General features: G+C 29.6%; 1 protein-coding gene across 6 annotated transcripts in view; it reads left to right on the top strand.

The window, feature by feature from the left end:
• Window positions 1-24,875, top strand: part of LOC111703350 (gamma-aminobutyric acid receptor subunit rho-1) — a 31,178-nt gene extending 6,303 nt beyond the window's left edge. For 4 of the 6 annotated variants that reach the window (XM_023475253.1, XM_023475254.1, XM_023475251.1 and 1 more), the window contains 12 exons: window positions 621-805; window positions 1,113-1,155; window positions 6,484-6,599; window positions 8,506-8,578; window positions 9,141-9,287; window positions 11,234-11,319; window positions 12,029-12,129; window positions 14,335-14,377; window positions 16,562-16,664; window positions 20,609-20,740; window positions 23,307-23,440; window positions 24,758-24,870. In XM_023475253.1, the coding sequence (XP_023331021.1) occupies window positions 6,507-6,599; window positions 8,506-8,578; window positions 9,141-9,287; window positions 11,234-11,319; window positions 12,029-12,129; window positions 14,335-14,377; window positions 16,562-16,664; window positions 20,609-20,740; window positions 23,307-23,440; window positions 24,758-24,832 (987 nt within the window). In that variant the 5' untranslated portion in view covers window positions 621-805; window positions 1,113-1,155; window positions 6,484-6,506 and the 3' untranslated portion in view covers window positions 24,833-24,870. Of the gene's footprint in view, window positions 1-620; window positions 806-1,112; window positions 1,156-5,720; window positions 5,822-6,483; window positions 6,600-8,505; window positions 8,579-9,140; window positions 9,288-10,612; window positions 10,699-11,233; window positions 11,320-12,028; window positions 12,130-14,334; window positions 14,378-16,561; window positions 16,665-20,608; window positions 20,741-23,306; window positions 23,441-24,757 lie in introns of all 6 variants that reach the window. The other 2 variants (XM_023475256.1, XM_023475255.1) reach the window with 2 other exon arrangements.
• The last annotated feature ends 725 nt before the right edge of the window (window positions 24,876-25,600 follow it).

Raw genomic sequence — 25,600 nt, 5'->3', positions numbered from 1 at the left:
GCATAAAGGAATTGAGTCTTTGTCACAAACTCTGATTTATTAATCCCTCTATCTTTGCAATAAAATGTCGTAGATATTTGATATTTTAAACTATGAATTCTGTTGGATCAAATAATCTAAGTTTTGAAATTTAAAATTATTTACCTTCAGGTACGTTTATATAAATGCTGAATTAATTAAAGGGACTGTTAACACAATTTTAAGTGACCCTTTATACATACAAGTGACCGATTAATTCACAACGGTACCTTGCAAGCTTTCTCTGCTAAAGAATGAGATGAGATGTTTTCTCCTTGAAAAATCATTATTTTCATTTGCGTTTTGTTGCCGCAGAAAAAATTAAGGAAATTGTGAAAACTAAACAACTTTCAAGCTAAACAAAAAACAACGATTTCTTCCCCATTATCTATCAGATAAAGGTCGTGAATCAGGAAGGTTCACTAAAAATTACACCTACGGCTCTACAAATAGCTTAAACTTAAAATCAATTAATCTGGTTGATTCCCCCCCTACAATTACCCTGTAGTAGATTGGTCCAAATGTATGTTAAATGTTTGTATAATAGCCAATATACATCGAATAGCAAATACAGAATACAAATATAACATTACTTATTATAGATGATTCTGCTTAGAGGGTAGAAACAATGAAGCAAGGGGCGCTGAAGGGGTGAACCAAGTTGAAAATTCTGAAGCACGTGAAACGACCGCGGCATAAATTCCTCAATGCGCTTGGTGGGAACTATTCAGCTCCACGGGACATAATGGTTAAAACTTCACTGGGAAACTGATCTCTGTATGATTAGGTAATAAAAATATGAATTGATAAAAAATCTTGATATTATGATTTCTTAAAAGCAATGCATTTTATAATAGCTTAAATTCCATACATTGAGAACTTCACTTTTTTAATTTAGAATAATTTATTCAAAAAAAGCGCTGGAAACTTTTAAATAATAGTTCAATTTGAATTAACAAAAACTTTAGCAATATTTCATAATCTAAAAAGGAATACGACGAAAACTCCACTGTTTTCTGGCTCTTACTGTATGTGACTACAAAAAAAACAATAAAAAATAAAAAAATAAAAAATAAATTTATATTGCTCTGCAGATGCCCTGAACCTAAATATCAGAAATAACAAATAAAAGTCCAGGTAAAACTTTTATACGCATGGTAGATTGTAGATTTTAAATTCAGCACCAATTTACACTCTCAAATAAAAATGGGTTTTTTAAAAAAGGATCATATAGATTTTTGAATTTGTCCTTTTATATTGTTGTAAAATATAATTGGCAAAAAAACAAAATAGCTAAACTGAAGCAATTATCTTTTATAAGAGTAAACTTATAGAAGAGCGAACTTAAGATCATCAAACATTAAATATTCAGATTTTTAAGAAACCTCTGCCTGCCAAAAAAGTTATGACACATCAATTTAAGTTTGAACTATTTTATTGAACTTATCTATAAACAAAGGTTGTATTACGTACAGTTTTGTGAAAATTGTTTTAAAAATATTGCAAAATATTTTTACATATATAATGAATCCTTGAATAGTTTGATATTAAATAAACATTATGAGAACCAAAATAAAAGAATTATATGTTGTACAGATATGCTTATATCTATTGATTCTACCGCTATGTATTATTTTACGGGACTAAATGGTTTTTTTTTTGCCGGGATTTGTTTTCAATTTAAGACAAAAACTGATTTTTTTTTTATAATCCCTATATCTTTGCAACCTGCTAGCGTAAACTATTGATATTTCTATGTTTTACTATATAATCTAACAGAATTCTTACAGTGAAACCCTTAATAAGCAATACATCGAAAGAATTCATCAAATGTCGTATTCTTCACTTTCTGATAATGGAATGTTGCAGATATTTAGTTTTTTATTAAATGATTATATTGAGCTCTTTAAAACTGTTCCAGCATATTCATGGCTATTTGTTTATTTTCGCAATTACTGAGACTTACATAAAATAGTATAAAACCCATTGAAAAATTGTCAAGACGACATTTGATAAATTCTTTCGATATATCGCTCATTTAGGGTTTAACTGTAGTTGAAATTTTAATAGTCTAATCTACATGGGGTAGCAAAGATATGGTGATTAGAAGAAGTTTAGCTATAACTCAATAACTTTTTTAAAAATTAATTCATGATAAAAATAAATGAAATTAAATAAAAATCTCAGTAAAAAAACATAATGTCCTAAGTGATAAGTCAAGTACTGAGTTTACAGAGTAAAGATATTGCATATAATTAAAAAAAAACTGGATTAACATACAATTTTGCCCATCAGTAAACACAAGGTGCATGTTTAGTTACATACAGGGTGTCCCACGAAACATGACATTTGGTAAATAGTTTTGAATGTCGTCTTCCATACACTGTATTAAATATTAAAGGCTGTTTGCAGTTTATTTCGTTCAAAAATCTTTTGCTCAAGTATATTTTATTTTAAAATTAATTCTAGTTTAAAATGACACCTATATAATATTTTTACTGTCTTTGGTATTAAACAAATTAACAAATTATGGAAGAAGACATTCAGAACTATTCACCAACAGTCATGTTTCGTGGGACACCCTATAATTATTATTCTGATTAAAAGAATATTAAAGGATATTAAAGAACCTTTTGCTATTAACTGGTAAAAAAATAACTTATAATTTAAAATGTAGAATACATAATTTTATGAAAATCCGCAAAAATGAGATAAAAATTCGGTTTTGTCGGGATAAATGTCGGAACATGAAATTAGCTGCACAAATGATGATTAATAACCTTTTAAAATTGGATAAAAATGTTTACCATTCTATCCTTTTATTTTCTACCTTTATACTTGTTCTGAATAACAATGAGCATTGCAGATATTTAATGTGGAAGCATTAGTAATACATTGTGAAACATGGAAATAAATTATACTCAAAGCTAAACTTCAAAACTAAACTCTTATAAATTAGAGATAAAAAATTCTTAATTAAGTCTCAAATTTGAATTTGAGACAAACTTGCAATCGGTGTTAGTTTAAAGATTAAAATGTAATGATGAAACATCATATCTTCAATTTTCAAAAATTCAAATTTTAGTCTTATTTATAGACTGTTACTCAAAGAAAATAGTTAAAATTCCTCTGAAGATGATTTACATTGTGAACAAATGGTTTATCTAAATTCTAAACATTAGAAACATATCTATGTTAAAATATCGTCTAATTTTTCCGAAAAATAAATTGACACTGATTGTTAAGGTTATTGTTTGAACAATAAAGGGTTAGTTAAATTTTTAACTAATATGTCAGCTATAAAATATCAATTATGAATCAAAGGGTTCTTATAATTATATAAAAATTATTCACAATATATAAACGAATGAAAATAGAAGAAATCATGCCTAATGGGTCACACTGTTTCGGAATAATCTGTACTTTTTACTACAGATTTTTTGTTACATTTTTCGTCGTAATTATTGAATAATTTCTATAAACCCGATTTTCAAAATCATCCCTCCAAAATAGAGAATCTATGAGGATTTTAAAGATTGATTTTGCGCTCTTGCTGACAAATATGCATCGTAAAAACGTCTGATAGGTCTCAAATGAATTCTAAAAGATCTCTCTACAATACTGCATTCTCAGCTCAACTACCATGTCTAGCCAGACACTCCCTTTAGGTAGCTTTTGGAAAACATATAATACATTAAAAACACATGTTAACCTCTATATAACCTTATAGTTGTACAGTAGTTTTCTGTATTCTTTAGGAGTACATAGACCAAAAGAAACCTGCATCTTTTATAAACCTTTTGCAAACAGCTCTCTAAAAGACTCTGAGCAGTTTTTATTTTAAATGGTCTAGCTAAACCCTTTGTCCCCCCGGTATTAGATTGGCTTGATATCCATTTACCAGCTTGTTATACGACCTACAGCTAGCTAAACACTTTATCCCCCCGGTATTAGATTGACTTTATATCCATTTACCAGCTTGTTATACGACATACAGCTAGCTAAACCCTTTATCCCCCCGGTATTAGATTAACTTGATATCCATTTACCAGCTTGTTATACGACCTACAGCTAGCTAAACCCTTTATCCCCCCGGTATTAGATTGACTTGATATCCATTTACCAGCTTGATATACGATCTACAGCTAGAGTTATGAGAAAAAGCTTGGTTTGCTTTTGAATACTTTTAAATGTTATTTTTTTCATTTTAAGATGTTCCACAAAAGTCTGCTAAGTTTTTTCTAAATATTTTCTTTTCTAATATGCCAAATTTTGACCCTAAGAGAAAAATTATCCCAAAAACAAACCAAACGTTTATTTTCCTATTTAGATTGAAAATAGCTAATTTTTTACAGAATACAGTTATGAAATTTAAAACTTTGATGCACTTGTGAAGTGCCTTCCCCAATTCCCAATTTGACCAAAATTTTCTTGATTTTCTAAAACAAACATAAACTACAAAAATTCCTTTGTAATTTTGTAGCTGCTACAATTCTGAAAATTAGCTCCAAGATCTGAACTTTTGTGTAAAGTATCGTTATTTTAAACACTTGATCTAGTAATCTAGATATCCAAAGTGGGGATTTAAACATTTTTGTTAGCATTTCGCAAACTTTATCGCGAAATTACACATTTTTTCTCGCGAAAATGAATGAAGCAAAATAATGCGAAAACGATGCAGAACTTCGCAAACAAAATGTTCAAACAAAGAATTTTCCCGAAAATGCGAAATGCAAAAATTTCGCGAAAAAGATAAGTGTTGTAGCTGCAACAATTAATTGTGCAAAATTTGTAAAATTCTCTGCTCTGAGATCTCAACATTTGAAGTTTTATTATGTCATATTAATAATTTTTCTTCCTTTACTTCAATAAATGTTTGATGAAAAAAATTAGACTTCTCTATTTATCTTTCTGAGTGCTGTCCGTCCACGTACGTTCACACAAATCCAGCTAGCCATGAGCCAGCCAATTCCGAAAAAGACTCTTTTAAATGGATCGTATTTTTTCGTAAAATTTTAGTGTTTTTTCGCATAATTTCCATAATTTTCCGCTGGAAACTCTATACGTGATATCAAAATCAAATATATGCTTGATCAATACAAAAGTTCAGACTTTAGAACATTCACTTAGGAATTGATTGACGAATTCTAAATCGTCTTTGTTACGAATTAACATTGTAATACTAATACCTGATTTTAAAAGTCTTCATAAGAATTTTATTGTTAATTAATGGCTAAATCCTGTTTAATCTTGTTTAATCTAGTTTAATCTGGTTTAATGGTAAATCTGTTTAATCCGGTTAAATCAGTTTTAATCTGGTTTAATTTGGTTTAATCTAGTTTAATCAGGTTTAATCTGGTCTAATCTAATCTAATCTGGTTTAATCTGGTTTAATCTGGTTTAATCTGGTCTAATCTGGTCTAATCTGGTCTAATCTGGTTTAATCTGGTTTAATCTAATTTTATTTGGTTTAATCTGGTTTAATTTGGTTTAATCTAGTTTAATCAGGTTTAATCTGGGCTAATCTGGTCTAATCTGGTTTAATCTGGTTTAATCTGGTTTAATCTGGTTTAATCTGGTTTAATCTGGTTTAATTTGGTTTAATCTGGTTTAATCTGGTTTAATCTGGTTTAATCTGGTCTAATCTGGTTTAATTGGTTTGATCTGGTTTAATCTGGTTATCACTGTAGTTTTCTTTTGAGTTTTAAAGATGCGTGGATGGATTCTACTCTTCTGTATTCCTCTGACCTATCGGTATGCATATTCCAAGGGAGGATTCAAGTGCAGTGCCGGAATATCAAAGGAATCAATTGATCAATCAATTAATCAATCAATCGCTTAATTGATCCAAGCATAGTAATAATGATGTTTAAATATAAGTGTACCATACATAAATATTGTTTAATTGCACAATTTACATAATAATAATGCTTATTGTACACAATAACTTGTAAATCCATAGGCCGAATTTAAAGAATTTGAGCGGCGGCTTAAATTTAAGCCGCGGTTCAAATATGGTTGATTCACTTAAAATTGTATTCAATGTTTCAATATTTAAGCGGTGCTTAATTGAAACCGGTTTTTGGCGGATGTAAGACGCTGCTTAAATTCATTAAATTCGGACACAGGTGTTGCAAATAAATCTTTTGCTGCCTTAATATTGGCATCCTCTTAATATTTGCAATATTTATAACACCCTATGGTTAGCACTGTCTTAAATTTAAACAACTATTTTTTTGTTCAATGTTTGTAAATGTGTGACCCCCACACGGATTCAGTTGTACAATGGGATTCATAAAACTCTGAAATAGGACGACTGTGCAGTGAACCCAGACACATTTCTCTTAATTAGGATATTTTCAAGTTACTGGAAAACTATTTGCTTTATAACAACATCAAATACACATAATATTGTTTAAATGTCGTCTTCCTATTCCACAGTTTTATGGGTTTCACTGTATCTAGAAAGTACTGAAGATACTCTGAGGATGAGAGGTTGGCTGTTACTCCTGTATTTGCCCCTAAGCTACAAATATGCTAATTCTAAACGAGGATTCAAATGTAGCGCTGGAATATCAAAGGAATACAACGCTCAATCAATACAAATTCAATTCTTGTGTATAGGATGGTGTTAGTTATTTACTTACCTGGTGTTAGTTATGTACTTACCCGGTGTTAGTTATGTACTTACCCGGTGTTAGATATGCACTTACGCAAAGGCATTTTCCAAAGGGTAGCTTCCCAAGCGGCAACTTCGGAAAGTTGTTTAAAAGCTTGATATAAATCAAAATTTAAAACCAAAGTCGTCTTCATTGTTTTGATAGTATCGTCTACCACCGTAGATAATCAGCAAAAATAAAAAATTAAATTTAAGAAACCAAAAAAAAAAATTTAAGTTTTATTTTAAAAGAAAACTCGACTTTACAAAGGTTCGGGGTAATTTTTTTCTTCTCTCAACTAAATATTTTTGCTAGAGAAGACTTTAAATTCACCGACTTTTTTCCATATCAAACATATTAATTTACATTATTTTATTTTTTTGAAAGGTAATTAGTATTGTATATTGTATTCTTGTGTACACTATATAAATAAGGAAATTAGTATTGTATATTGTATTCTTGTGTACACTATATAAGTAAGGTAATTAGTATTGTATATTGTATTCTTGTGTACACTATATAAATAAAGCAATTAGTATTGTATATTGTATTCTTGTGTACACTTTATAAATAAGGCAATTGGTATTGTATATTGTATTCTTGTGTAATGTGTACACTATATAAATAAGGCAATTAGTATTGTATATTGTATTCTTGTGAACACTATATAAATAAGGCAATTAGTATTGTATATAGTATTCTTGTGTACGCTATATAATTAAGACAATTAGTATTGTATAATGTATTCTTTTGTGCACTGTATAAATAAGGCAATTAATATTGTATATTGTATTCTTGTGTACACTATATAAATAAGGCAATAAGTATTGTATATTGTATTCTTGTGTGCACTGTATAAATAAGACAATTAGCATTGTTTATTGTATTCTTGTGTACACTATATAATTAAGACAATTAGTATTGTATAATGTATTCTTGTGTGCACTGTATAAATAAGACAATTAGTATTGTATATTGTATTTTTATGTACACTATATAAATAAGGCAATTAGTATTGTATATTGTATTCTTGTGTACACTATATAAATAAGGAAATTAGAATTGTATATTGTATTCTTGTGTACACTGTATAAATAAGGCAATTAATATTGTATATTGTATTCTTGTGTACACTATATAAATAAGGCAATTAGTATTGTATATTGTATTCTTATGTACACTATATAAATAAGGCAATTAGTATTTTATATTGTATTCTTATGTACACTATATAAATAATGCAATTTGTATTTTATATTGTATTCTTGTGTACATTATATATTTAAGGCAATTGGTATTGTATATTGTATTTTTTTTACCACTGTCTACCGATAATATGTACTGTATTGTATTCTTGTGTCCATTTTATGTACAATACATTATTGATTGTATATTGTACAATGAAAATCATTACAAAATATTTTACCTTGGAACTTTGTAGGAATGTCTTATATCAGATAAAAAAAACGTTAAAGAAGTAGTTAAAGAAACAATTTTCCAGTTTACTTTGTTTTGTTGCCATTATTCCCAATTTTAATTGTAGAATTCATCATAGTATAGAATCCTGCTTCTATAAATTGACTGGAGGCGTTATTTAAAGTGACCCTCCATTTATGGCGTGTCAAGTTCGCAGTTTAATTAAATAAGTAATCTTTAAACTTTAGTCTGATCATTGATGACGGGGATATCCTTGTTTTCAAATTGACACTTTTTAAGAAATAAAACCTTGGATATAGTCCTCATTATAACTCAGATTAATACCTTAAACTAGTGTCCGGTTTGCTAGCTTGGTTTATCCATGTAAATTGATTGATCGATTGTCCTGCAGTCTATCTGTCTCCCTGATGAATATTCAAAATTTGAACTTCCATTCGTGGACTCAACTAACGAGATATATATCGGTAAGGGACACATTTAGTATTTATTAATAAATTACCATTTTGTTCTGTGCTTCGTTAATTTTTTATCACATTTTTCTTACTTTTGGGAGGAGCCTTTCAGAGGTCAAAAACTGAATCATTTTTGTCTCGAGAGTAATCTTTTTATAAATTATAAATCTTTTTATTTTTAAAATTTAAGATTTTCATTTCAAACTTATTTTAAAGGGATTGTGAGCGGAATTTCATGTGACCCTCCTTGTAAAGAGGGCAATGTCGGATTTACAATGGAACCTTTTAAACCTATGACAGATTATCGAGGCCAGAGAAATCCGTGTTTATATCTACTAAATGGTGTTCAAAGTGCCCAAAACTTTTAACTCAACACAGCTCGCTTTCTGCTACTTCTAGAAAGTAAATATTGATATTTTTTAATATAAAATATTTTAGAAACAAATTGTTTAACAATTAGAATTTTTAAATAAGGATAAGTCCGTCCTCCGTAATCAGTCAAAGTGGTTTAAATGGTACTCTTGTAAATCTGAGGTTCACTTGAACTTGCACCTGTAATCCCTTTAATCTCCAGGGATCGATATCGACGAAGTTCTCCGGATCAATGACAAGGATTACAGTATAACCTTCTCCACCTACTTCAACGTGGAGTGGGTGGAGAGAAGGTTGACAGTGAGGAAGGACTGGTTGGATCAGATGGGACATATAGAGAACTCATCAGGGATACCAGATACACTTTATTTGGTTCATTAGCAGATTTATAGATGAATTGATGTTTAGATGTAAATTATAGACAAATTTGGATTTTTATTATATAGAACAAGAAAACTGTGTAATATGAAGACAACAAGAAAGCAATAATTTTAAATGCATTTGTTGTTGTCACAAAGCAAACAGTATTACTAGCAACTTATGGGTCTGTTTACACTGCAAAATTACTGTGGCTCAAGTTAATTTGAGTATTTATAGCTTGAGTCTAAAAGTCTTCTTCCTATTCCAGAGTTTTTTGGTTCTCACTGTATATTAATTTATGAATTGATGTTTAGATGCATTTATAGATAGAAATATACAGATGATTATAGATTAATAAATGAACAGGCGAAATAGATTAATTAAAAATGGTTGAATAATTAAATTGATAAATAAGAAATTAATGAATTAAAAGAAAGATAAAGAAATGAACGAATGGAATATCAAATGAATAAATAAATAGGTAAATGTGGAAATTAAGAAATGAAGAAATAAATAGACGGGTGAATAAAAGAATGAAAAGGTGAAAGTAAGGATGAATAGATGAACTGAATGAATGCATGAAAGCTTAAATGAGTATATTAATAAAAGGACGAATAAATGAATGCATGAATGAAAAAATATAGGAAAAAATGCATGAATAAATAAATCAATAAATGAGAAAAAATGAATGAATGCAGAAGTAAATGAATGCATTAATAAATAGATAAAGGAATGAATGAATGAATTCGAGTTCATGAAATGAAGGATGAATAAATGAATGCATGAAATAATAAAGGAATAAATAAAGAATTTAATAAAGAACTGAAAAGATGATTGAATGCATAAATATGTAAAGAAATCAATTAGTTAATTAATGAAGGCATAAATAAATGAAGGAGTGAAAGGATGAATGAGTATGTAACTGAAAAGATTAATGAATACATGAATGAAAGGATTAATGAACACATGAATGAAAGGATTAATGAATACATGAATGAATAAACAAATGAATTTCTGGGATAAATAAATGAATGAATACATAAATGAATAAATGAATGAATATCTGGGATGAATATCTGGGATGAATAAATGAATAAATGAATGAATAAATAAATATCTTGGATAAATAAATGAATGAATACATGAATGAATAAATTGATGAATATTTTGGATGAATAGGTGAATGAATAAATGAATTAATATCTAAGATGAATAAATGAAAAAATATCTGGAATGAATAAATATATGAATAGGTGAATGAAGAAATGAATGAATAGGTGAATGAATGAATGAATGAATATCTGGGATGACTAGAACCTCTGAATATGCCGATGAATCTAGAGTTCATTAAAGATCTTTGGCTTCCAAATATATTAATTTATAAGCTCAAAACTTTCAAGGTAAATGAATGAATAATGATTAAGTTTTGGTGAATTATGAAAAATGAATAAATTATAATAAATGCAAAATGATGAATGATGAATGATGAATGATGAATGATGAATGATGTTAGATGAATGATGAATGATGAAAGATCGATGAAAAATGAAAAATGATGAATGATGAATGATGAAATATCGATGAAAAATGAAAAATGATGAATGATGAATGATGAAAGATCGATGAAAAATGAAAAATGAAAAAGGATTAATGTTAAATAATAAATAGATTATGAATGAATGAATAAATTAGTAAATAAATTGATTAATAAATGAATGAATGAATAAATGAATGAATTAATAAATAGATAGTTCACTAGGTACGTAAAATGCTCGAATATGCTATTGAATGCTTAAAAGTATAAATGAATGAATAGGTGAATAAATTAATGAATGAATAAATGAATATATATCTGGTTAAACTATAGAACCCTTAAATATGCCGATGAATGAATGAATAAATGAATAAATGAATATATATCTGGTTAAACTATAGAACCCTTGAATATGCCGATGAATCTTGAATTCGTAAAGGATCTCTGGCTCCCAAATATATTTATCTATAATCTTAAAACTTTCAAGGTAAAACATTTCAGTATAAACCAAATAATTCAAGATTTTATGAAAAATAAAGAACAGTTGAACCGCATAGACTAAGTTAACCCACATTTATTTTTTGCGTTAGTCCAATATGAATTAAGGTGGTTTAAATAAGTCTGAGTGGTTCAACTATGTCTCGCTATTCTGTAAATCTAACCACTGCTAATTATCTAAAATACTTTAAAATAGGAGTGAAACCATATAAATAAATTGATTAACTCTAAAGATAAGCCACAAATTTGTAAAACTGGGCAACATGTTTTAAAATCTGAACAAAAATATTGTGTTATTTATGTTTCGTATATTTATAGACTAATGGGCAAAGGGGGGAGGAAGGGGGATTGAATGTATACCATAATAAAACAAAATGTAATGAATGGGATGACAATGCTTTTTATTATTAATTCACATTATTTTTCATTCTATACAGACTATACAGTGGTAATAAATAAATCTAGTTTGGTGCTAAAATATATAATTTGATTTCTTTTATTATTCCAGAATTATTCTAGAAATAGAGTATTTAGAAAAAGAATATTAGAATGATTACAAAAATAATGTTTGCTAATAGAGAACATTTTTTATTAAAGTAAAATGAAAATTAAACAAAATGTTTTTTGCTTTTGGGGGCGACACCACCGAGCCCTCTCTTCAGTTGCGCTCACCAATTTTAATAAGAATACTGTTTTAGGTGATAGACGTCCTGTCTAAGATGGCTGGACTCTGGATAAATACAAATAAAAAGATTCTTTACAGTCAACAAACTCATATCACATTCATCTGCCCTATGAGGTATTTATCCAATCATCCATTCATCCATCCTTCATTCATTCATCCTTTTCCCATTCATCCTTCATCCATACATAACTCATTTATTACTCATCAATTCCTTAGTCATTCATTCCCATCAATTTTTTAGTCCTTCATTTCTCATCCATTCATTAGTCATTTATTCCTCATCCATCCTCTAGTTATTCATTCCTCATCCAAACATTAGTCCTTCATTCCTCATCAATTCATTAGTCATTCATTCCTCATCAATTCATTAGTCATTCAATCCTCATCCATGCTGTAGTCATTTATTCCTCATCCAAACATTAGTCATTCATTCCTCATCAATTCATTAGTCATTCATTCCTCATCAATTCATTAGTTATTCATTCCTCATCAATTCATTAGTCATTTATTCCTCATCCGTTCATCCTTTCATTCCTCATCCATTCATCTTTTCATTCCTCATCCATCCTTTCATTCATCATGCATCTTTTCATTTCTCATTAGTTCATCCTTTCATTCCTCATCCAGCCGTTCATTCATTCATTCATCCATTCATAACGTTATTCCTCATCCATTCATAACTTTATTCCTCATCCATTCATAACGTTATTCCTCATCCATTCATAACGTTATTCCTCACCTCATCCATTCATAACGTTATTCCTCATCCATTCATAACGTTATTCCTCATCCATTCGAAACGTTATTCCTCATCCATTCATAACGTTATTCCTGATCCATTTATTACTTCATTCCTCAAACCAATCACTAATTGAGTCAATCCTAGTGCACAATTTCTGCCCCCCTCCCTCATCTATTCATTACTTCATTCCTCATCCATTCATTACTAAATTCCTCATGCATTCATAACATCATTCCTCATTCATTCATTTCTTCATTCCTCATTCATTCATTACTTCATTCCTCATTCATTCATTTCTTCATTCCTCATTCCTCATTCATTCATAACATCATTCCTCATTCATTAATTTCTTCATTCCTCATCCATTCATTACTTCATTCCTCATTCATTACTTCATTCCTTATCCATTCATAACTTCATTCCTTATTCATTCATTTCTTCATTCCTCATCCATTCATAACATCATTCCTCAACCATTTATTACTTCACTTCTCATCAATTTATTATTCAATTATTCCTCATCCATGCCTTGATCATTCATTCATTCCTCATCAATTTCTTATTCATTCATTCATTCCTTCTTCATAACTTTATTTTTCCCAAAAAAAATAAGTAATACAAGTATTTCTCTTTTATCCTATTCAACTAAATCTTATCTACAATCTACAATCTATGGATATAAAGAATAGAAAAGAAACATGCTTTCAGGAGAACACAGGCGAGGAGTTCCATAAAAAATGAAATTTACGTGACGTAATGAACAATGAGAGTCAATGACTGACAAAGAAACAGAACACACTCCACAAAACCCTGTTTTTTAATCCAAAATCTGTTCAAATCTGTAAAATTTTGATTATTTTCAAATTTTTACCATATGATCTAAGAAATAATTACAATTTGAAATATATCCAATTTAGGACATCATTGTTGCAATAGTATAGGATTAGAACATAGTGCTCAGTTTCTGTTCAGATTAAATTTGAAAAATATGGAAAAAAGTTTAATGTCGCCACGTTTCCCTCTAGGACTCTCTGTATTGAAAAATAAAGAAGAAGGAATGATAACATAAGATATTTGTTTAAATTAACTCTGAGTGGAACACTCGGTAGAAATATCTCCCTGGGCGCCATTTTGAAAAAAGTTTCTTGCTTTAAGCACAAAAGTTAAAAGTTTAAAGTTTTATCTCGTCAGTCACTCGTGTGCACTTAAAGTGCCCTTAAAGTGCACTTATAGTTTAATCAAACGAATTTATTTTACAGCGACTGCGGAGAAAATTTTATAAAAATATTATGTTGGCGATATATTATCTTTTTTCATAATAATATTTTAAATGAAAACAACTCAATCTTCAACAATATACAGGGTTACCCACAAAGTATGAGGCTTCTTGGTTCTTTGAAACTTGTTATATCTTTAATAGATCATTAAATGAATATTTAAAGTCTATGTTTCAGGGGAAAGGCATAATTTACCTTTCAGATCGTTTTTTCCAATGAGCTTTGGGTCGTCGTTAAAAAATCATTTTTTGTTGGTTTCTCTGTATCATAGATCTGTATTTAATAATAATTACTTTCTAGGTTTGATAAGTTCCCCTTGGACACTCAAAGGTGTAAATTCCAGGTAAATTATTTTAATTTATTAAAAATGAAATAAAAAGTTAATTCAATTAAAAAAACTCAAACGTTAAACATTTAAAAACCAAGTTGATCGGACTCCGAAATTTATAACTACAGCGGTGCAATTTGAAACCTGATGAAGTAAACCTCTGATATTTAAACTTGGATTTTTTGATCTAACATAATTCATAGTTTGACATATCTAAGGTCTACGACATTCAGTTGCAAATAAAAACTGCGAGTTTGTGACAAAAACTCAATTTCTCTCCAAAGATGTTTTGTTTTTTAATAATGTCGAATTGAAATGAAAGGATTTAATTCACATTGATCCTCTTTATATTTTAGTGAATTAAAATATAATCCAAGTGCGTTTAGCTCCAGTATTTTTTAATTTAAAATATTCTTAGTCTTTCTTATGGAAAATCATAATCATGTTTGCCACAACTTGAATTTTCTAAACCATATATCTTTGCAACCTGATGGTGTAAAGCTTTGATATTTCAAACTTAGACTATTTAATCAGACAGAATATATAGTTGGAAATTTCAAAGGTCTACAACATCGGGTTGAAATGATAAAGGGATTAAAGGGATTTCAGGGATTAAAGAATGAGAGTTTGTGACAGAGACTAAACTCATATATCAATGATAATATGAACTATACAGAAAGATCATTAATTACGAACATATTATATATTATTGAATATACCAGATAATATGTTATTCATTTAAAGCATATTTTTCCAAGGATTAAATTAGATGAACATATTAAATATCTATTGAAGGGACTTGCCGATTCACAAGGGTGCCTTTAAAACCTGTATTTGATTGAATATGTTGAAGCTAATTATGAGAATATCATATTGTTTTTTAAAGCAAAAATACCACTTGTGTATAAAATAATCAATTTTTTAAATTAAAGATGAAAGATAACTCATACATTTCTGGGTACCGTACAGTGAATCGGATATGCCAATCCTTCGTGTACAGTCCCTTTAACAAAATATACAGAAATAAATATATTCTGACGTAAGAATATTTTAGTTTAGTCGAGTAGAAAACTACCACATTAGTTTACATAAATAAACTAGAAACTACTTTATAGTTTACATAAATAAACAAGAAACTACTTTATAGTTTACATAAATAAACTAGAAACTACTTTATAGTTTACATAAATAAACAAGAAACTACTTTATAGTTTACATAAATAAACTAGAAACTACTTTATAGTTTACATAAATAAACAAGAAACTACTTTATAGTTTACATAAATAAACTAGAAACTACTTTATAGTTTACATAAATAAACAAGAAACTACTTTATAGTTTACATAAATAAACTAGAAACTACTTTATAGTTTACATAAATAAACAAGAAACTACTTTATAGTTTACATAAATAAACAAGAAACTACTTTATAGTTTACATAAATAAACAAGAAACTACTTTATAGTTTACATAAATAAACAAGAAACTACTTTATAGTTTACATAAANAAATCTACATGAAAACAAGAATCTATTTTGAAACAATACTAAAATTTATATAAATCTACATGAAAACAAGAATCTAATTTGAAACATTACTAAAATTTCTATAAACCTACATGAAAACAAGAATCTATCGATAAACAATGCTAAAATTTCTATAAACCTACATAAAACAAGAATCTATCTCGGAACAATACTAAAATTATTATAAAATCTACATGAAAACAAGAATCTATCTTGGAACAATACTAAAATTTCTATAAATCTACATGAAAACAAGAATCTATTTTGGAACAATACTAAAATTTCTATAAAATCTACATGAAAACACGAATCTATTTTGAAACAATACTAAAATTTATATAAATCTACATGAAAACAAGAATCTATTTTGAAACAATACTTAAATTTATATAAATCTACATGAAAACACGAATCTATTTTGAAACAATACTAAAATTTATATAAATCTACATGAAGACCAGAATCTATCTTGAATCAATACTAAACATTCTGCTATATGTACTATTATTAGAAAATCTAAGATTGCATTCTATGTATAATGTGTGTATATCTTATAAATACTATTCTTTAATGCATACCAGATAGGAAACCGAATACTTTACTTTCTATATTTAATCCGTAAATATGGAAATTTACTCCGAAATCCTGGCTCCACACACCTCCTTGTTTAGGTTGGTTCCTACTCATATGATGATTCTAAAATGATGTTTATCACTCAATCTGCTCAGTATCAGAAGAACGGAAGAAATACCATTGCTCTGGACTATGATATAGGTAGGTTGAATTATTCAGCTGCAATGTCTTAAAATACGACTTTTGACATATGGCCCGGATTAAAATACGAGTTTTGACATACAAGTTTTGACATAAAAGATTGTAAATACGAGTTTTGAAATACGAGTAATGAAAGGTTGAAAATATAAGTTTTGAAATGTTCTAGTTCTGTAATACGAGTTTTGTCAAAAACAAATCTCGAATGAAAACCACATAGATAAAAAAGAGTTTGAAGTCGACATTTAGTAATTTCCAATATTGAATACCCTTTATCTTCTTTTTTTTTGGTTTTAAATTGTTAAGAAAAAGAAAAAAGTTTTTTAACCAGGGTATTGAACAAATTGAACAAATTGAACAAATTGAACAAATTGAACAAATTGAACAAATTGAACAAATTGAACAAATTAAACAAATTGAACAAATTGAACAAATTGAACAAATTGAACAAATTGAACAAATTAAACAAATTGAACAAATTGAACAAATTGAACAAATTGAACAAATTGAACAAATTTAACAAAATGAACAAATTGAACAAATTTAACATATTAAAAAAAAAATTGAACAAATAAAACAAATTGAACAAATTTTGTTTGATATTAAATCCTTTAAAATCCTGTACATTTTGTTTATCTTCTTATTTTGTTCTTTGTAATTTTCTAGTTTTCAGTGTTTAGTGTTCAGTGTTCAGTGTTCAGTGTTCAGTGTTCAGTGTTCAGTGTTCTCTCCCCCCTCAGAGATTGAAGATACTTGATTTTAGTTAATAAGCAATAACTTGTCGGTTATTGGTTGGTTGTTTGGTTGGTTAGTTCGCTAACCCCTCTGTTGGCTGGATAGTTTGGTTATTGGATGGTTGACTGTTGTTTGGTTGGTTGGTTATTTGGTTAATGTGTTGTTTTTTAGCTGGTTAGTCAGTAGGTTGGTTGGTGTGTGTGTTGTTTTTAGCTGGTTAGCTCATAGGTTGGTAGGTGATGTGTCGTTTTTAGCTAGTTAGTAGGTTGGTTGATTGATGTGTTGTTTTTAGCTGGTTAGTCAGTAGACTGGTTAGTTTATTTGTTGTTTTCAGCTGATTAGTCTGTAGGTTGGTTGGTTATTTGGTTGATGTGTTGTTTTTTAGCTGGTTAGTTAGTAGGTTGGTTGGTTGATGTGTTGTTTTTTGCTGGTTAGTTAGTAGATTGGTTGGTTGATGTGTTGTTTTTAGGTGGTTAGCTCGTAAGTTGGTAGGTTGATGTGAAGTTTTTCAGCTAGTTAGTAGGTTGGTTGGTTGATGTGTTATTTTAAATGGTTAGTCAGTAAGCTGGTTGGTTTATTTGTTGTTTTTTAGCTGGTTGGTTTATTTGTTGTTTTTTAGCTGGTTAGTTAGTAGGTTGGTTTATGTGTTGTTTTAAGCTGGTTAGTTCATAGGTAAGTTTGTTGTCTTTTGCAACTGAAAATGGAACAAAAATAAATATTTTGACATTTTCTTCTTTCTGTGGAAATTACCTGTCTCCGCACTAAATTAGAATTATAACGAGAAAATGAGTTAATCTGGATTCAGGAATAACATGGAATAATTTAAAAAAAGAAAATTTCTAAGATATTTTGACTGTATTGTATCCCTGTGGGACCTGTTGGCACTCGTCAATATTGTTTAAAGAGAAAGTAGGATTAATTTCAAGTGACCCTCCATCGGTAGAGTGACGTGTTCGATTCGAAACAGTACCCTCCACTCCTGTATGCCGAGTCCATTATCACCTGATCCAATCAAGGTTAACTCATGTGTTTGTTGTCTATTCTAAACCAATAGAAATAGTACGGCGGTAACATCTATCTTTCTATCTATCTCATTATCATTAAAGGGGGATGGACGTATCCTTATTAATCAACAGATATGCTTGTAACCGGCAGTTAAACACTTTTTAAGATGTTTTATGTTTTAAGAAATATTAAGACTTAAGATTTAAGATTTAAGAAACTATTTGGGATTTTCGAGAAAGTTCACACTATACGCTAGCGTACACTTCAGATTAACGCACCAAAGGGTACCATTGTAAATCGGGAATTCTCCTCTTTGCATGAAAGGTCACTTACACAGTTCCTTTAGGCAAGTTTAGTCTTTTGGTTTAACTTCCATAACAATTAATTGGGTCCAGGTTATAATGGAAGGGAAGTTAATTGCAGTTGCGTATTCTCTGCGTAAAGTTCTCTCTGGGCGTAAATTTATAAACAAGAATAGATGTATCAGTGTTTGTTTAGTATCCGTGGAGAAAAAAAGGAATAAATTTTGATAATTTTGATAATTCACATAATAGTTTCCTTTTACCAGCATATTTCATGGATTTTTTATGTGAAAGATGGATCCCATGTCAGGCTGTGACATCTGTCTTGTGTTTACATTACCACCCAGAGACAGTACACTGCAGTACAAAAGATGCGTACACCTCTGAAATAACTTTCCTTGCATGATAACCTTGATTGGGTAACAAATTATGCTTTTCATTTTTTTGTTGCGAGTTTTATTTAAGAAAAGATAAAATATGACCAAATTATTTTTATAAAGATATATATAGTAAACCTGATTTGAAATTGAGTTTAGGGAAAGGTTGTGAATCGGACATGCCAGTCTACTGAAAAAAAGTGTCTCTAGAGTCCAGACCAATATTTTCAAATAAAAAACTTATTTATCTAATCCGGGTAAATCTATCAAGAGATAATCAAGATCCGTTTCAATGTTAATAATTCTTTGATTTGATTTGATCTTTTTCGGAGGAATTTTGTCTCAGAGTTTCCTTGGTGGATTTGTGTGAAAGGGTTTAGTAAATAAATTAGAGACGTGTTTTATAGGATTTACAGGATTTTCTTAATTTTCTTCTTATCATGCTTAATTGGATCACAGTGTTTTATAATGCAAAGTAGCCATAGACAACATATACATGCCCATAGACAACATAGACATGCACATACACAACATACACATACACATAGACAACATAGACATACCAATAGACAACATAGACATGCACATAGACAACATACACATACACATAGACAACATACACATACACATAAACGTAAGACGACATAGACATGGACAACATAGACATACAAATAGACAACATAGACATGCACATAGACAACATACACATACACATAGACAACATAGACATACACATAGACAAAATACACATACACATAAACATAAGAAGACATATACATGGACAACATAGATAACATAGACAACATAGACATACACATAGACATAAAATGACATAGACATGGAAAACATGGACATACAAATAGACATAAGGCGACATAGAAATAGACAACATAAACAACACAGACAACATAGAGAAAAAGACAAATTAGACAGCACAGAAAACATAGAAAACATAGACAACATAGACATCATAGACAAAATAGACAACAGAGACAACATAGAAAACATAGACATACACATAGACAATATAAATATACACATAGACAACATAGAAATAAACATAGACAACATAAACATACACATAGACAACATAAACATAAACATTAGACAACATATAGATATAGCCTGCAGACACAAAGAAGACAACATAGGCATACGCATAGACAACATAAACATACGCATAGACAACATAGAAATACACATAGATAACATAAACATAAACATTAGACAACATATAGACATAGCCTGAAGACGAGACATATATAAAATAGACATACACATACACAAAAAATACCCAAAGACAAATAGACATATACATATACATTCACAAAGACTTTGAGAACATAGTCATAGACGACATTGAATTTAAAAGTACACGCTGTGGATATCGAGTTCAGTCTATCTTGCTCAACGCACAAACTAAACATTTTATCCTGCTCCGGTCATCTCAAATAAAGAGCATAAGTTTTAAAATGTTAGATCGAAAGAAAGATGTAAAATGTTTATTGTTGACATTCTTCTGTTTTAGAAATAGAGCCCCTGCAACCCCTGGATATGATCCTAGACTACGGAAACTTAGGGAATTTTTCCCTTTCTGGTTTCGAGATGGTGCTCACAAGATACGTTTCTACTTACATTATCACGTACTACCTTCCCTCAGGTACGTTTCTACTTACATTATCTACGTACTACCTTCCCTCAGGTACGTTTCTACTTATTTTATCAACTACTACCTTCTCTCAGGTACGTTTCTACTTACATTATCACGTACTAACTTCTCTTAGGTACGTTTCTTCTTACATTATCACGTACTATCTTCCCTCAGGTACGCTTCTTCTTACATTTCATGTACTACCTTTCCTCAGGTACGTTTCTACTTACATTGTCGCGTACTACCTTCTCTCAGGTACGTTTCTACTTACATTATTACGTACTACCTTCCCTCAGGTACGTTTCTTCTTACATTATTACGTACTACCTTCCCTCAGGTACGTTTCTTCTTACATTATCACGTACTACCTTCCCTCAGGTACGTTTCTATTTACATTATCACGTACTAACTTCCCTCAGGTACGTGACATGTTCTTAATATAATAATTCTAGATAAGCAATCTTATGCAGCGTAAAGTGCATAGGAATTATTTTTCTAATTTTTTAGTTTGTTGCATCTTTCTGATATTCTTTTTCATATCTTCTACATTTTTTACTGTCAAATTAAAAAATAATTTTGAAATAAAGATTTTGAAGAATTTAGTTTTCTATTTCTTATATTCGATGAATATTTTAAAACAATTTCTTCTGAATTTTATTTTTACATGAATAAATTTCTCTCTCTCTCGATGTGCATAGATTCTTTACAAATCAAATATTCAATATTTTCTTTGCAAAATTTGAAAATTTTAAATTAAAGAATTTAAGTTTGAAATCTGAAAATATGAAAGTTCCATCTGAGTGAGTTTAGAAAGTTTGCCGAATAATGAATATGACAAAGATCTTTCAAAGTTTCTCACAGAAAAATAACTTTTAAAGAGAAACATCTAGATTCTATTTTCAAGAGATTTGTTTTTGCATAGATTCATTTTTAGATCGTATTTTCATCCTGTATCATGTAAAAACGCTCTTTCTGTCTTGCTATATGTTTAAAATTTAAAATCTGAAGTGCATGTATACATGATAGTAAAATTAAAATGGCTTTGTATAAAATGAATGCACAAAATTTTATTATATTATACATTATTTCTGGTTGTAAACACAGAGCATACTCAACTATATTCTTTATTTGAAATATTGCAATTCTGGTTCAAAACAGCAAAGGTCTAATTTTTTTCGGGGAGGAATATAAACAATGCAGTACAAATTTCTGGGAGAAATGTAAACAATGCAGTACACATTTCTGGGAGGAATGTAAACAATGCAGTACACATTTCTGGAAGGAATGTAAAAAATGCAGTACACATTTCTGGGAGGAATGTAAACAATGCAGTACACATTTCTGGGAGGATTATGAACAATGCAGTACACATTTCTGGGAGAAATATAAACAATACAGTTCACATGAATATATTTAGAGGTTCCCAGAGCCCAAAATTTAAAAGAGTATCGTTGAACGAAACCTTCGAGTTTCCTTTCTGGCGTCCTAACATTTGTATAGATTTTGATTTAAGAGATTCGAAAAAAATTGAGAATATGAAAACTAAATAACATGATATTTCATAACAAACATATGGATATCCACAAAACTACCTAAACTCATCCGTGAAACCCGGGTTCCAAAACTGTCTTACGTGTTGGGCTCTGAACAATAATTTCTTGTATGCATACTTTTCATTAAGTTTTGTTATAATATATAAAAAAGCACTTCAAAAAATTAAACAACTAGTGAGTCTTAACTTTAGAGTCCAATTTCACCCATTAAACATGCATTTTTCGTAGTTTATATTTTATGCTTTTTTGCTTTGCTATGTATTTTGAAAATTTGGTATATTAGATGCTTAATGCTATTTTTGACGAATTTTGAATTCGAGATATAATACGACTGAACATATTCTAATGATCCTCCATTTTCTAGATCATCTAGTTTAGAAAGTTTACTAGGTGTATTCTCTTTTATCAATGATATTGGTTAAACTTATACTACTTTCCAGGGAAGTTGGGAATTCTAAGTTTTTATCTTTCTCCACTTTTCCTTTCTTTCTATGATACAGATACATATTTGTATCCTGGTAGAACTATTTGTGATTTTATCCTGGATGTTTGGAACTATTTGTGATTTTATCCTGGATATTTAGGACTATTTGTGATTGTTCTTGGAGTTTAGAACTATTTTTGATTGTATCCGCGATATTAAGAACCATTTGTAATTGTATCCTGGATATTTAGAACGATTTGTAATTGTATTCTGAATATTTAGGACTATTTGTGATTGTATCCAGGATACTTGGGACTATTTGTGATTGTATCCTGGATATTTAGGAATATTTGTGATTGTATTTTGGATGTTTAGAACTAATTGTAATTGTATCCTGGTAAGAGTAAGAACTCTTTGTGATTGTATCCTGGATGTTTAGAACTATTTGTGATTGTATCCTGGATGTTTAGGACTATTTGTAATTGTATCCTCGGTGTTTAGGACTATTTTTGATTGTATCCTGGATATTTAGGACTATTTGTGATTGATTGTATCCTGGATGTTTTGGACTATTTCTGATTGTATCCTGGATGTTTAGGACTATTTGTGATTGTATCCTGGATATCCTTCCTGATACCTATGGACGTTATACCAGGACGGATGGCTCTGCTGGTTACACTGTTCTTGGTTCTGGTTAATATCTTCAATACAGTTACAACCAATACACCTAAGGTAAAGGAAAGGTTGCAGATAAGGTGAGATACTCTGGATGCGCTCCACTGTAGGTAAATGTCGTCTTTATTGCAATGGAAACTCTAAATTCTCATATGACGTCACTGATACTTAACTAAAAATTCTCTCATTTAACAAATATTGATTTTCTAACGTACATCGGAGTGACCGGCTATGTAAAGTAATTGAACTGAGTATGCAGTGTTGTGGAAAACTTCTTTCGGATTCATTTGAGACATATTAAACTTTTTAAAGATATGTAAATCCTGAGTGACATAGCCGGTCACTCCCTTTAAGGAAAAGGATGCAGGGTGAGCAAATAATCAGTAGCATACAGTGGTTACCAGAAAACAGTGGAATAATCAGTAGCATACAGTGGTTACCAGAAAACAGTGGAATAATCAGTAGCATACAGAAAACAGTGGAATAATTATAGGAATTCAATTACAAATTAAAAAATTCCCACTGACATTTCATAATTATGATGAAGAATCAATTATTTCAGTGTTGTTTTGACGCTATTGTAATAATACGCCAACTTGTTAAAATATAACTACAAACTTTTAAATTATCTTTAATATTGGACTAAATTACGAACAAAGTCAGCTGTATAGAGTTGACAAAATAACATACGTAAACTTGCAATATTGCATACATATTAAATTTGAATCTGAAGCAAGTTATGAAAGCCAACGTCAAGATTACGGCAGATTATTACTTTTCAAATCACAGGATTTGGGACTTCCTACATTATACAAGGAAACAATTTTAAATTGGTCATTCCATTTCTATGTTAACGTACAGTGAACACCAGAATACTATGAAACAGGAAGACGACACTAAAGCGATATTTAAGTATATTTGATAATGTTACAAGGTAAAAAAGTAGTAGCAACTTTTTAAATAACTTATTAAGTAAAATGGGTCTGCTTACACTGCACCATTGCGGTGTCTTATGTTCATTGGCTATTTAAAGTTATAGCTTGAGTCTATTCCAGAGTTTTCTGGTTATCACTGTATAAGAACCATAGATCTTCCTTTTTCACAGTTTTATGAGTCTCACTGTAGCTACAGTAATACATAAATTAAGCTCTTTGCTCATCTTTTTGTATATGTATTTGTATATATGTTAGCTATAGCTGGCCAAACGGCTGGACCAAATTGGCTGAAGTTTTTGTATGGAACCCATGGGTGCCTGAGGGGTTTAATAGGCTAAAAAATTAGAATAGTTTTTTTTTTCAAAAATCGATTTTTTATTAAATTCTACGGGCAACGCCGGACACTTCAGCTAGTTTTTATATATTATATATTTTGTAGGCTGAAGGTTTGACAGCTATAGAAGCCTGGATGTTGGCCTGTATACTTTTTGTATTCGGAGCTCTCATTGAGTAAGTTTTCATCATTTCTAAAACAAAAAATTCAATTAAAATGTTTTTTGGGTCATACCAGCACGCACATCTGCCCCTTTAGTAAAAGTAAATTCAACCTTTATAAAGCATAAAGTCTGACCGCGTCAACCTTGTTGCACCGGCCAGTCCTGTCCACAGAGGTCACTGGAAAGGTTGACCCGGCTCGGAAATTAAAATGTACTACGGCTGCCTACGTGCCAGACTTTTTCAGAACTTTAGAATATATTATACTTGACGACAACCGTGAACATAAACATAAACATAAACATAAACATAAACATAAACATAAACATAAACATAAACATAAACATAAACATAAACATAAACATAAACATAAACATAAACATAAACATAAACATAAACATAAACATAAACATAAACAATGATTTACGTTATTTTAAATTTTAGTAAAATCATAATTTAAGTTTGAATAATCTTTTATTGTCGAAAATCTAAAATTTTTGTGCCATCTTCCTTTACATACTTTTTCATGCTTTTCCATTTTCATTCTTCTTAATGGGACTCTTTTTTGAAATTTACGACCAAATTTTCCTTATCTTTTAAATATGTGTTTTTATTTATTTACATACATCAGATTTTTTACATGAAATTCTTTTAAATGCATCACTTATTAAAACTATCTAATTCCCTGACATCATTTCTTCTTTATTTAAAGAAATATTAAGTCTGAAGATTATGTTATCTAAAGGTTTTATTTTAGATCATTTAATCTGTTTATCCCACTGCAGGG

The sequence above is a fragment of the Eurytemora carolleeae genome, unplaced genomic scaffold (genome assembly GCF_000591075.1).
Source record: "Eurytemora carolleeae unplaced genomic scaffold, Eaff_2.0 scaffold549, whole genome shotgun sequence".
Taxonomy (NCBI): Eukaryota; Metazoa; Arthropoda; class Copepoda; order Calanoida; family Temoridae; genus Eurytemora; species Eurytemora carolleeae.
Note: the sequence above shows the minus strand (reverse complement) of the source record. Positions and strands in the feature narration are given on the sequence as shown.